We start from the raw sequence: 12036 nt of genomic DNA on the forward strand, positions 1-12036 counted from the left end.
GTATTACAGAAGCATCCTAACTTTAGAAGAACTGTTAAGCTGTCCTAACTTTACTTTTCCACCAGGTAGTGTTTGCTAACTCTTTAATCCACATGGTTATTAACTGATTCTACCCACGTGTTTGATGACCAAACACTCGTTAGCAGAAGGCTGTAGGCGACGTAACGCCGGATAATGTCATTATATAAAATAATGTAAAGGCTTGGTGTAACAAAAGGATCCTAATGCAAGTCTTTGGTAGGAGGAGACTGTTAAAGACTAGAAATACATGAAAACATGATGACCTTAGCCCGCAGCCTTTATTATTATTGTTACCGTCATTATTAACTTTGCCCAGATGAGTACGGGTTTCTGCCGGGGTCAGTTAGGGAGCACAGGAGGAGCCACCACCGGGTTCCTCTGCTCTTTGGACACAGCAGCTGCCTTTCTCTTCGTATCACTGGTCAGTCGATTATTTTCTTTTTGATATGTGGCGGTGACTGTGTCCGCTATTTTAGCCCACTCTCTCTCTTTCATCTAAACAGACGAGCGTTACGTGGATTTCCTCCATTTTCAGCTTATGTCATTTAAAAAACGACCAAAAAACAGCGATTAAAAGCCGTTTAGCTCGGCGGGATGAGAAAAGTGGGATCAGTTGCTAGGTAACAGGCAGAAAAGTTGATCACCGATGTTGGATTGAGTATTTAGGATTTTATAACCTGAGACAAGACAGGATTCCTAAAGTTAGTTAGGATTTGCTTCTGTAATACCAAATTGGGTAAAATCCTATCTTAGACTCTTCCTACTTTAACTTAAGATAGAAACTTTCTGTAATATGGTCCCTGGAAGTTATTGTAAGGCTACAAGTAATTTTTATTTCTGTAAATTTCTCCAAATGTGTTCGTCAACCAGCTCATTTTCAATTGCAGCCTTCTGACGAGATGTTTGAATCGAAGCTTTTATTATTATTTTTCTCTGTTTTTTCCCTTTTAGTCACTTGAAATTGCTGTTAGAGCAACCAGAAATGGTTTTAATTTAGAAAGCGTTGAGTTTCACTTACAGCAGCTTCACAAACGGCAGAACGAGTAAACTGGTAAACTGAGTTTGACACAACTGTTGCTGCAGCAAAGGAAAAATGTTTGTTACATTTTTCTTATATATTAGTCATATTATTATGTTTTATCATCTTAGATGTAATCCTTAGATTACAGGTGCCAATAACTTCCCCTTGCTTTAATTATTTGAGAATTTAGCATGTTATCCACAGCTGAAACACTTCCCAAATACGACTCGGTACTCACCATGCCGGTGTTGAGGTTCTTGTCGACCCGGCAGAAGGTGTGCGGGGCCACCTCTCCCTTGCTGGGCAGCAGCAGGGCAATGTCAGTGACGCCCAGCATGTGGAGGCCCTGTGAGTCCAGAGCCCGCCGGTACATCAGGAACACCCGGTGAGCCGTCGGGGCGCCGCCCGAGCTCAGATTGGCCGAGCGGCTGTAGGGCGTCGTCTCGATGACGTACCAGCCCTGCTTCAGCGGCTCCTTCCCCTCATACAGAACCCTACGGGGACAGTTCATGAGACTTTTTAAAAACTTTTCTTTATGCTCCGTTATAAAAGCTTTTCCTTTTGCAATCGCTGTCTGGTAGATCACTCCTGCAGGACAGGAAGTGTTCAGGTGGTTTTGCTGAGATTGTTCATATTTGGGTGCAGAGTGACATTTGCGAATTTGACTTGACAACTACCACTGGATTACTTTGATACTATGGCTGCACAATATTGGAAAAAACTGACATCGCAATATTTTTCTTTTCTGCAATAATTATACATATTGCAATATGATTTTGTAGGGAAAATGCACAGAAAATATTTCTTTTTAACATGAAGACTGAGTGCAATGTATCCTTTGCACTCAAATAAACTTATGTTACATCAGACTTCTCTTGTAGACTACTCATGGAAAATGGGAACTCTGCTAGTTTTACTTTTATATCAAGCAGCAAAAGAAGTTGAGGTGGAGTTAATTTGACTTGCTTAACATCGCATAGTTCTGCGATGTGACTATTGCACATTGCGATGCCGTTGCTGAAATGATATATTGTGCAGCTCTATTTGATATTGAAAAAAACGTTTCAAACAGTCAAGTATTTGTGCTTTGAGTATATTTTTTTCATGCCACTTTCCATTTCTACTCCACCACATCTCAGAGGGATGTATTGTACTTTTTACTTCACTACATTTATCGGACAGCTTCAGGTACTTTACAAATTAAGATTTTTATAAAATATGATATTTTGTTAAATAATTTATTAATAATTTAAAATAAATTAAACTACCCAACAGTTTATATCAGTACAGCTAGTATATTAGGTAACTGACAGAAATTTAATTAGCAACTATTTTGATGATTATTTGTAATTCTCTGCTTTTCTTTTTGATCGTTTTTATTTATTTTTAATCGTCCAGAGGTTTGGACTGAAAACAAGCGTTGTGAAGGAGACACTTTGTAAAGAAATTTTAAAAATGGTGAGAAATGTTGTCACAGTTACCCAATCGATTAATGGAGAAAACTAATTGCAGTCTGATACAAAATAGTTCAACCTCAACCAACTACAGAAGTAAAATCCTGCTTTTAGATTAACGCATGAGGAATAATAATCTAATGATATAATAATACAGTCAGACATTTTTCTGCATTGAGTACTTTTATATTTTTCTTATTACATATATATACACCTTTACTTAACATTTTCAATGCAGTACTTTTACTTGTAACAGAGTATTTTTACAATGAGGTATTAGTATTTTTCTTTTCGTACTTGCAAAGTGTAAGTCACACTGAATCTAAAATCTGTGTGTTCAGATTTAACTGGGTTATTACATTTTTTTTTGCAGCAATCGGGTGTGAAGGGTTTTAAAGTGCCCTAATATCCATGAGCTGTGAGTCCATCCATCCATCCAGAAGCGTCTCAGACTCATTTCAGGAGCTGAGCAGGTTTTTGTCTTGTTGTTATTTTGGCCTTTGTGTGCTTCTACCTGTGGCTTCTACTCTGCTTACCAGCAACGGCTCTCTGCGACCCGGTTTTGTTCGGTTGTCTGCACGGCTGCATCAGGGAGCATTTCGGAATCAAAGCGTTTGGCCTGCCTGATTTTGCTGACATGTTTAGATTTTGTTGATTTGGTAATCGGTGCTTGCTTTTTGTGCTTCTTCTATGATTAAGTAGGCTATGTAGCTAAATGGTTCTTTTTTTTTTAATCTGTTTTAACTGTGTTTTCTGTTGATTTATGATCGGGAGTATGTACAGGGCGTTTTATTTTGAAAATTCACTGGATTCTCTATCCTGTTCTGTGTCTGACTTCCTGCCCAGTTCGATCTGCTCTGTACACCTTGACACGGCTTCCGTCAAAAATAGACTTCTGATGGACTCCCAAGCATTGACTAGAAGGGCCCCGGCTCCGGCAGCCGTGGACCAGCGGACACATGCGGACTCGTGGACTTTGCTTCTACTCTGGACTGTAGCAGCAGCAGGGTGCGCCCGCAGCCAAATCAGCCCCTTGGCTGTATATTTAGGAAGTGCTCCATTTGATATGCAGTTTTCCATGAGTGGAGCACGCATTTTAAATGGTGATATCGCTGTCGAACGTGTTCATTTAATTGTGGGAAGCTAAAATCGTAACCGCGATCGATATTCGATTAATTGTGCAGCCCTAACAGAAAGGCGTGGGACGACCAAGTTTTGAACCCAAGAGTTTGTCGGAGTCAATGCTGAAATTTGAGAAGCGGCACAAATCAGCAGCTAAACTACGATGTCTGTTGTCAGATGTACCTGTCCCAGTCGTGCAGTCTTTGCCTCACGTCTCTCTCCTAGTGTCTGATCAAAATCATTTCATCACCCTCGAAAATTAGCCTCACAAAATCAGATTCCATCAGATGAGCTACGTTTTTTGTGATGAGATTTAAATGTGGAAAACCTCCAGACATCAGTCCTGTCAAACTGTGCTTGAGAAAGTACCTGCTCACTGCCTGTCAGCAACAGGAAACATGTAATCTGATGTTTAATGTGACTGGATTTTGTCTCATTATCCCCTGACACAGTGTAATCTGGAGTAATTAGACGGCTGAACACGAAAGAAACAATACAGAAGAGTCCATGTGATGGTGATGAGTCCAGAGCACGACACTGTCTGCCCACCACTGCGTTACGTAACCCTCTCTATTATATAAGCTCAGGCTTTAACATGCGTAACATGAACTAAATGCACTACATCTGATTCCTGTTGGGGAGTAGTGCTGTGTAAATGCTGGCTTCTACTCATTTTAATTTAAAACAGCAGAATAATTTACAGGACACCATGCAGTCCATGTGCTTCAGTGCAGCCGTCACTTAGAGCAGTGTTACTGGAGGGAAACCATCTGATGGAGATCTGAAAAACGTGAGTCGTGACTTTGAAGCCAAGTGACGGGCAGATTCTCAGAGCATCACATCATCATCACTACAACATACGACACAGTTAAAGCCCTAATGTCAGTGACAAATGAGGCTGTAGTCTATGTTTAGTCCTCATGTGCCAGACACCTCCAGCCAGAGGTGGGAGTAAGTCACACATGTCCAAGTCATAAGCAAGTCTCAAGTCTTAACCTTTAAGTTTCAAGCAAGTCCCACATTCCTGTGATGAAAGCCAAGCAAGTCACAAGTCATATGAAATTCTTAGGAATTCAGTTAATTTAAGCAGTTTAAGAGAGGTGGCAATTCAACTGTATGATCAGTGTTTCTGTCCTAACTATATTGAAATATAAAAGGCGTATTATTTAGTCTACTATTAGATTCACTGATTATTGAAATGGGGTAGAAAAATAGAATGATAGAAACAAGGTTCAGTAACAGTAACCTCTTTCTTACCATTCCTGTAAAATTCGTTTTAAACTATATTTAATATATTTTTTGTTTACCCTTGAAAAAAGTTACAAATGCATGATGGCGACAACTTCAGCTGGGACTTATTAGCTGGAAAACACTGTGGGGCCACGGCATAAAGCCTCACCTAGTCCAAGTTTAAATTTTATACCAATACCATAAAAAATGATTTTACACAGGTTTTTCTGAGTGTATGTCTCAGTGTATTTTTTCTAAAACAGCACCGCCCCTTGGCGGCACGTGGCTGCTGCATCACGCCGTATCAGCCGGTAGATTGACGCAGACGTGTTTTTTTGCTGGTAGATCATGAACTTCCTACTTAAAGCTGGATATTGTTATTTTCAGAATTTTGGTAAAGATTCTGTGCCAGTCATCTGCACTATTGGTTGCTATGGGCTCGGCCCATCCACAAAATAACAGGGGATGGCCCTTCCTTACAGCGCGGGCTCTCTTTGGCTGTTGTAGGCTATGAAAGGGACATGTGAGCATTTAATGAATTAGCTGTCACTCGAAAGGTCAGAGTTCAGCGGCTAATTTGAATACAAGATATAGCATTGGTTTCAAATTTGAGTTATTACGGTTATAATGACATATTAGCCACGTTTGCCGGCAAATATGAAACTATGTGGCAGCCGTCCCTGGGGATTTATTGATGGAATAATGTTTTGGAATAAATGTTTTTAATGGTTTGGATCATCTGGACTTTTGACCATTTTTGTTGGAATATAATCGATCGGTGGATTACTATGAGGCTTCATAGGTGAGTCACGTCAATTTTGATTGTACTTGTTGGTCTGACAGAGGCGCTGATTCTGTCTTGAAATGGTTTGCACTGGTCGAATCACGAGGATTTAGCTTTCAAACGGCGGATCATGAGTAACGTTATGAAGTTAATATAGCAGCTGTGTGCACATAACAAAGTCATCCAGACCACCAGGAATGTTAAGTTAAAGCTACACCCAGTTGTTTGGCTGCAGTTTGTAACTTTATGTGAAAACCTCTTAACGCTAGCTCTCTGTGTGTTCGATCAGCCTATAAGTTAACTAAAAAGCTGCAGTCACGTAACGTACCTTTCTTTATAGGTTCTATATTGACGGATGAAGTTGGATGTGGTGGTGGTCGTGTCACTGATTTTTGAGCTGCAGACCTCCTTTTCTTCCTACCGTCATTGACAACATAATCCTTGAATGTCTGTGTTGCATACGTAACGTAAACGTTCTTTTTCTATGGCCCTGTTACGGAGATGTGAAAGCACACATGGTTGCAGGATTATACTGCAAACGTTGGAAAGAGCGAATGTAAACTTAATTTAAAAAAATCAAGTCATTTTCACGTCATCTGTCTCAAGTCCAAGTCAAGTCTCAAGTCATGAACACCAAGTCAAGGTCAAGTCGAGTCTTTTGTCTGGTTTAGTCAAGCAAGTCTCAAGTCTTCAAGTTTGCGACTCGAGTCAAGTCATGTGACTCGAGTCCCCCACCTCTGTCTCCAGCTTATCTTTATCGTTTGTTTAAATGTCCAAATAACAAGAGCTGCAACTATGACATCAGAAAATGAATCAGCAGAAGTTTTGTTTAGTGTTATCGATCAGCTTCTGTTTTTCCATCGTAGTACAGATGCAACGATTAATCGATCAGTCGATCCAAAGAAAATTAATCAACTATTTTCATAATCGATTAATCTTTTCAGTTATTTTTTAAAACAAAAATGTGAAACATTGCAGGTTTAATCTTCCTAAATGTGAGGAATTGCTGATATTCTTTGTCATTTATGGCAGTAAATGAAGAGTCTTTGGGTTTTGGACTGTTGGTTGGACAATTGTGATAGGCATTTTTCACAATTTCTTGAAATTTTTACAAAGTAAACAATTAGTCGATTAATCGTGAAAATAGTAAGCAGATTAGTCGATAATGAAATAAATCGTTAGTTGCAGCTAGGGCTGGACAATAAAAACAATTAATTATCACAATATATATTTTTTAACAACAATATAACAAATGTTCAATAACTATTCAATAAATATTTGACTTTGATTGAAAAAGGACTGAAAAAAGCTTTTATTTAATTTTACTCGTGCATATTTGTTGAGAAAGATTTTATAATTGTTTTGAATATTCTGCCTCAAGTGTTTGTTCTGACCATAAGGAAGAGTTTCACTTTCACTCAGGAGCAGAAATCAGCCTTTAAACTCGAAATAAATAACGATTTGATACTAATCGTGATAATTATCAATACTGAAAGATATAAAACAGTTTACTGGTGTTTTGTTGCCTAGATTAAGTTAAAAATGGCCCAAAACATTTGTATGTGACAGGGGCTGAAGGTAATTTTCACCCAAATTTGATTGAATGAGATTTCTCATGCTTTTCACATGCTCAAGTAGGGCTGCAGCTAACGATGATTTTAGTTAGAGTATTCTACAGATTATATCATCAATTCATCGTTTAAGAAGTACTTTGGCTGGCCTTCAACTCAACAATCAATCATGATTTCAGTTAAATGCTAAAGCTGCTGTTACAGTTAACTTGTCTGTGGTCCGCTCTGTGGACTTGATGCTAGACCGGCTGCTTTCTGATAAGGTGCCGTCGTGCTGTTGCCGAGGCGACAAAAGTTTGTTTTACGGTGGACGGACTGTAACATATTTACATATTTATTGTCTAACATATTTCTGCCTTAGTGTTTACGTCACATTGGATGGACGGGAGAGTTGGTAAAGATTCTCTAGCTCTCCCATCATCACACAACTGATGGCTGGACGGTTTTATTTGGATGATTGCAGACTGGCAATATTAATTAAATCAATTAAATTTAGGTTAAATTTAATGACGGGAGACATCTGTATATGTTTGCTTATCAGGTGTTCTTTTAGTGGCAAGTCTGCTCTGCACAGTGGTTTATAATGTTGTGACGAGGGATTTTTAATGCTCCTGAAAGTTCATGTTACAAAGTAATTCACCAGGACAGTGTGCGTGCATGTATTGGATTTTTCTAGGCCGGGTACGACCCTGCGTCCTCGACGTTGGCACCACCACTGTATCAACAAAGAGGGGGGGCTGCGTTTTCATCCACAGTACTGTTATTTGTCTGAACACAGCTTCAGACAAGAGGACATTTTAACCCGTTTGTGGCGGTTAAATGAAAAGTCAGGGACCAACAAATGGATTCAGCAGTCTCTCTGGAGCACGAAACAGATGCAGGTGTTTGGACTGAATCATTAACCCTACAGCCAGCCGGGTCAGCATCAAGGCTTTCTCCTCCCAAACTGCTCAGAAAGAATCAGACTGAATGGTGGAAACAGCTGCTGGAAAACAAAACAAAGCGTCTCACCCCAGGTCCAGGATGGGCGGTTTGTCCCGACCTCGGCGGTAGCACAGGAACAGGTGTGGGTTGTTGATGAGGCCGGCGCTCAGCTCGGCCGAGTGTCCGCCGAGGGTCTTCTCAATGCAGGTGAAGCCCTCCGGCACTTCCTCCCCGAGCCCCCGGGCGATCACGGCCAGGTCTGTCACCGACTCCACTGCCCGGCCCGACGAAGACAAGGAAGAGGAGGAGGGCGTCGAGGAGGAGTTGGTGGAGGTCTTTCCATCCTCGTCCAGGGGCCTCCAGGGCCCCGCAGGGTCGAGTCCTGCCACTACAAAGTAGTCCACCAGCTGGGGACATTTCTCCTCTGTCATGCCGCCTGTCTGCCCTCCACTGCAGAGACAAACAGAGAGATAGTCTGGATTCATTATCTATCTAAAGGTCAAACCAGATTTATTTATACAGAGATACAGAGAGTAGGTTTGAAAACCAGCGAGATTTACAAACATTCAGTAAGATCTCTCCACCTGAACACCATTTAAATCCAGTTAAATGGGACAAAACCCAGCAGAAATACTAAACAATGAAACCTGCAGTTACAGAATTTAGGTACCTGCGACTATAACTGCACAACAGGGGGGACCCGATGGACTTTTGTGGGGAAGCCTAACAATCGACCTGCTGTCTTTTCACCTTTAAACTTTTAACAATATGTGATAAGGGATGAAACCCTTCCAGTTTTAAAGATAAACCACAGTAAAATTTCAGAACGTGTGTTTGATTACTGCGCTTACACAAGGTTAATAGAGCATCTACCAAAGTCACAGCATCTACGTCCGAAGCACAGCAAGCAATGTGATTTAGTTTTGGGTCAATGACAACATGGCGGAAAGCCGTAGAATCGCTCAGGAGATTTTTCAGGCTGTCTGACGTATTTTGGTCATATTTTGATTTTATAGTGCTGGAGGATTCTTGAAAGTGCAAAAGGGGGCAACACTTCAAATCTCATGAGTCATCTTCGTAACGCCGCCCACTACTTTATAGCAAATGCAAGATAAATGAACTTTACGCTCAGTTCATGATGTGGGGACAGCTTGTAAACAGAAGCTCTCACGGTTTCCTGCTCATCTCGTAAAAACACTACATGTTGTGCTGCTGTATGCGTCGTGCGTCTGCAGACTGTATTCGCTCACTGCACATGAAACACGTTACATTTAAAAGTGCACGAACAGGAGAAACACTGTAGACTCCTACACAAGCCTCTTGTACAGTATTTTTGTGCTGTGCTCACTGCAGTTACAATCACTGTCTTCTTAAGACTTGTTTGTATTAATGCAAATTGTGCATGAGGTCATCCTTAAAAACATTTAATAATGCACATTTAATATGGTTTTTATTTGTTTACAGAAGGTATTGGCTGTTTTTATATCAATAGTATTTTATAACAAAATGTGTACACTGCTTATTTGTAAAACTTTTTTATCAGTACTTTTTGAAAAGTTTCACACAGCGATAGTACTGATCACCGTAATAATTTTTGTCACTATAATCATGATTCATACCGTTTTATCTCTAATTGACCCTTCACTGAGCCACGCCCCCCTCCCCATGTCTAATTTTTGGAAAAAACGATCTCAAAGAAGCAGACAGTTTTGCAGTTGCCTCTGTCGCCTAGTGCTGCTCTTGGTGGGAACTGTTGGGCTTCTGTAAATAACATCATAGAGTACAGTCTAGACCTGCTCTTTTATGAAAAGCGCTGTGAGATAACTGTTGTTGTGATTTGGCGCTATATAAATAAAATTGAATTGAAATTGTGCATTTGAAGGTCATATTCAGGCTGTCGAACTGACGTGATCAGAAAAAAAATAAGACTAAAGAAGCTAAAGCCTACCAATCACAGTGAACCACCATATATAACATGATTATTGAGAAAGAGGACAACGATACTATGCATCAACACTGTTCCTGTACTGCTGGGTAGGTCTCTGTTCACTAGTACATTACTTACTTACATCATTAAAAAGCAAAAAGGGTTTTTAGTAAGTTAGCTAGCGTTAGCATTGGATTTGTTTTAAGTTTTGGAAAGGGAATAAATTGTACTTCTCCTTTCAGCCTCTCTGGGTAGTGACTATAACTATTACAAGTGCTCTAGGAAAACGTTTGACCAGATCCTGGAAAAATGTGTCAAAAGAAAGCTAGAAAACAACGGATTTTCCACACGAGTCAATGGAGCACAGCCAAGTGACGGACCTATACTGCGCTGTGATTGGCCAGCTGCGTAGTTGTGGCGTGGCTTAGCGCAGGGTCACTTGTGATTATAATGCAATAATTATGAAATGATAAAAGTAATAAACTTAAGACTTTTAACGAGCCAAACTTCTCCATGATATGAATATTCACACAAACCATGCCTTTTAAATATTTAACCCTCCTATTTCTACATTACAGATAATCTGAACAAATATCAGATAACGAAGACACAGCTCAGTGCCACTGTAGTATAAAGACAACAAACATCACTTTCAATAATCCATTCCAGCAGAAGGGGTCTGCTGTAACATTTATTAACCAAAGTCTCAATAACGACTCAACAACGTGCACAGACATTTTGCCAATGGTGGACAGCCAGCAGTGAACATGTACCTCACTTTGCAGGTCATAGCTGTCCGAGTCTCCGCTAACAACAGAGTCTTGTAATTGTACATCACAACTGACCGATAACCATCGAATACTTAAAAACTACAGTGGTCTCTCAGTTCAGAACCTCAGTGTCGTTAATCAATCATTTGTCAGCAAGAACAAGAGAAAAAGCAACTAGCTGGAGGAGCTATAAGCTTTAACACAACTTGATCTTTTAAACTAACTGAGCCATCTGCAGATAATTCACAGACACACCTTTTACAGATGCATCAAAAACTGTCTCACAGAAACATTAAACCACCGAGACACATTTAATCACAGTCTGTCAAATAGTTTGTCTCTAGGATTATCATTTTTCATCTTAATGTTTCAACAATGTCCCCCTTCTATTGAGTAATTGGTGTTGAGCTGTCCTGTACTTTGTCAGCACACACACATCTTTACGTCCATCTGTCATTTAAGTACACTCACATAGTAATAACTAATTTTTTAAACTTTTATTAAAAACGTCTAAATAATTGCTGCAAACCTTAAACAAACTGATGTGCAGAGGGAAGGGAGGGGTGTGTGTCTGCAGTGTGATATAAAAAAAAAAAAAAGGATGTGCGGCGATGCTACGAGATGCTGAAAGCACTCTTTCACCCTGCAGCCTCATCTCTGATAGACAGAAACTGAGGAGGAAAAAGAGAGAGGAGCGGACTGTAATGAAGGAATTTAGGAACCATATATGTTAGATTTATAAACATTTACTCATTTGGCTTTTATCCAAAGAGATTTGAGGAACAACGTACAAGAATCAGTAAAGCATCAATACAGTAAGAGATCTACAAGTGACAACAGATACTAGTAAGAGCTGATAGCATGTACTGCAACACTGGGGTAAATACCTCGAGGAAGTAGTAAGAGTTAACTTGTGTAATTAATACAAGAGAACTGTAAGGAAGAAAGAAGTGCATGTTCAAGGTTAGAGGTGTTATAAGAGGGAGGTCCAATCCCAATGTCCAGGGGCGTTGCCAGGCTCTTGAAACACTGGGGGCTTAGCCCAGCCCAGAAATCTTTCAGCCTTATACCTACCTATAAATTATTGAGCTACATTTTAATTATTAAATATCATAGGCCATTTCAATACATCTATTATGATTAATAATTACTAATGATAAGTTTACATTGATAATATTAATTATGAGGGCAAAATTTGGGCTTTAAACACTT

The 12036-nt window shown here is 39.9% G+C and overlaps 1 protein-coding gene across 3 annotated transcripts in view; it reads right to left on the reverse strand.

The window, feature by feature from the left end:
* The window catches only part of LOC123968151 (DENN domain-containing protein 4B-like), an 89571-nt gene that overhangs the window by 46505 nt on the left and 31030 nt on the right, over positions 1-12036 (reverse strand). For 2 of the 3 annotated variants that reach the window (XM_046044688.1, XM_046044687.1), the window contains exons 2-3: positions 8215-8577; positions 1281-1536 (exon numbers count right to left, since the gene is read on the reverse strand). In XM_046044688.1, the coding sequence (XP_045900644.1) occupies positions 1281-1536; positions 8215-8558 (600 nt within the window). In that variant the 5' untranslated portion in view covers positions 8559-8577. Of the gene's footprint in view, positions 1-1280; positions 1537-8214; positions 8603-12036 lie in introns of all 3 variants that reach the window. The other variant, XM_046044689.1, reaches the window with a different exon arrangement.

Source organism: Micropterus dolomieu, linkage group LG03 (assembly GCF_021292245.1).
Source record: "Micropterus dolomieu isolate WLL.071019.BEF.003 ecotype Adirondacks linkage group LG03, ASM2129224v1, whole genome shotgun sequence".
In the NCBI taxonomy this organism is placed as follows: domain Eukaryota; kingdom Metazoa; phylum Chordata; class Actinopteri; order Centrarchiformes; family Centrarchidae; genus Micropterus; species Micropterus dolomieu.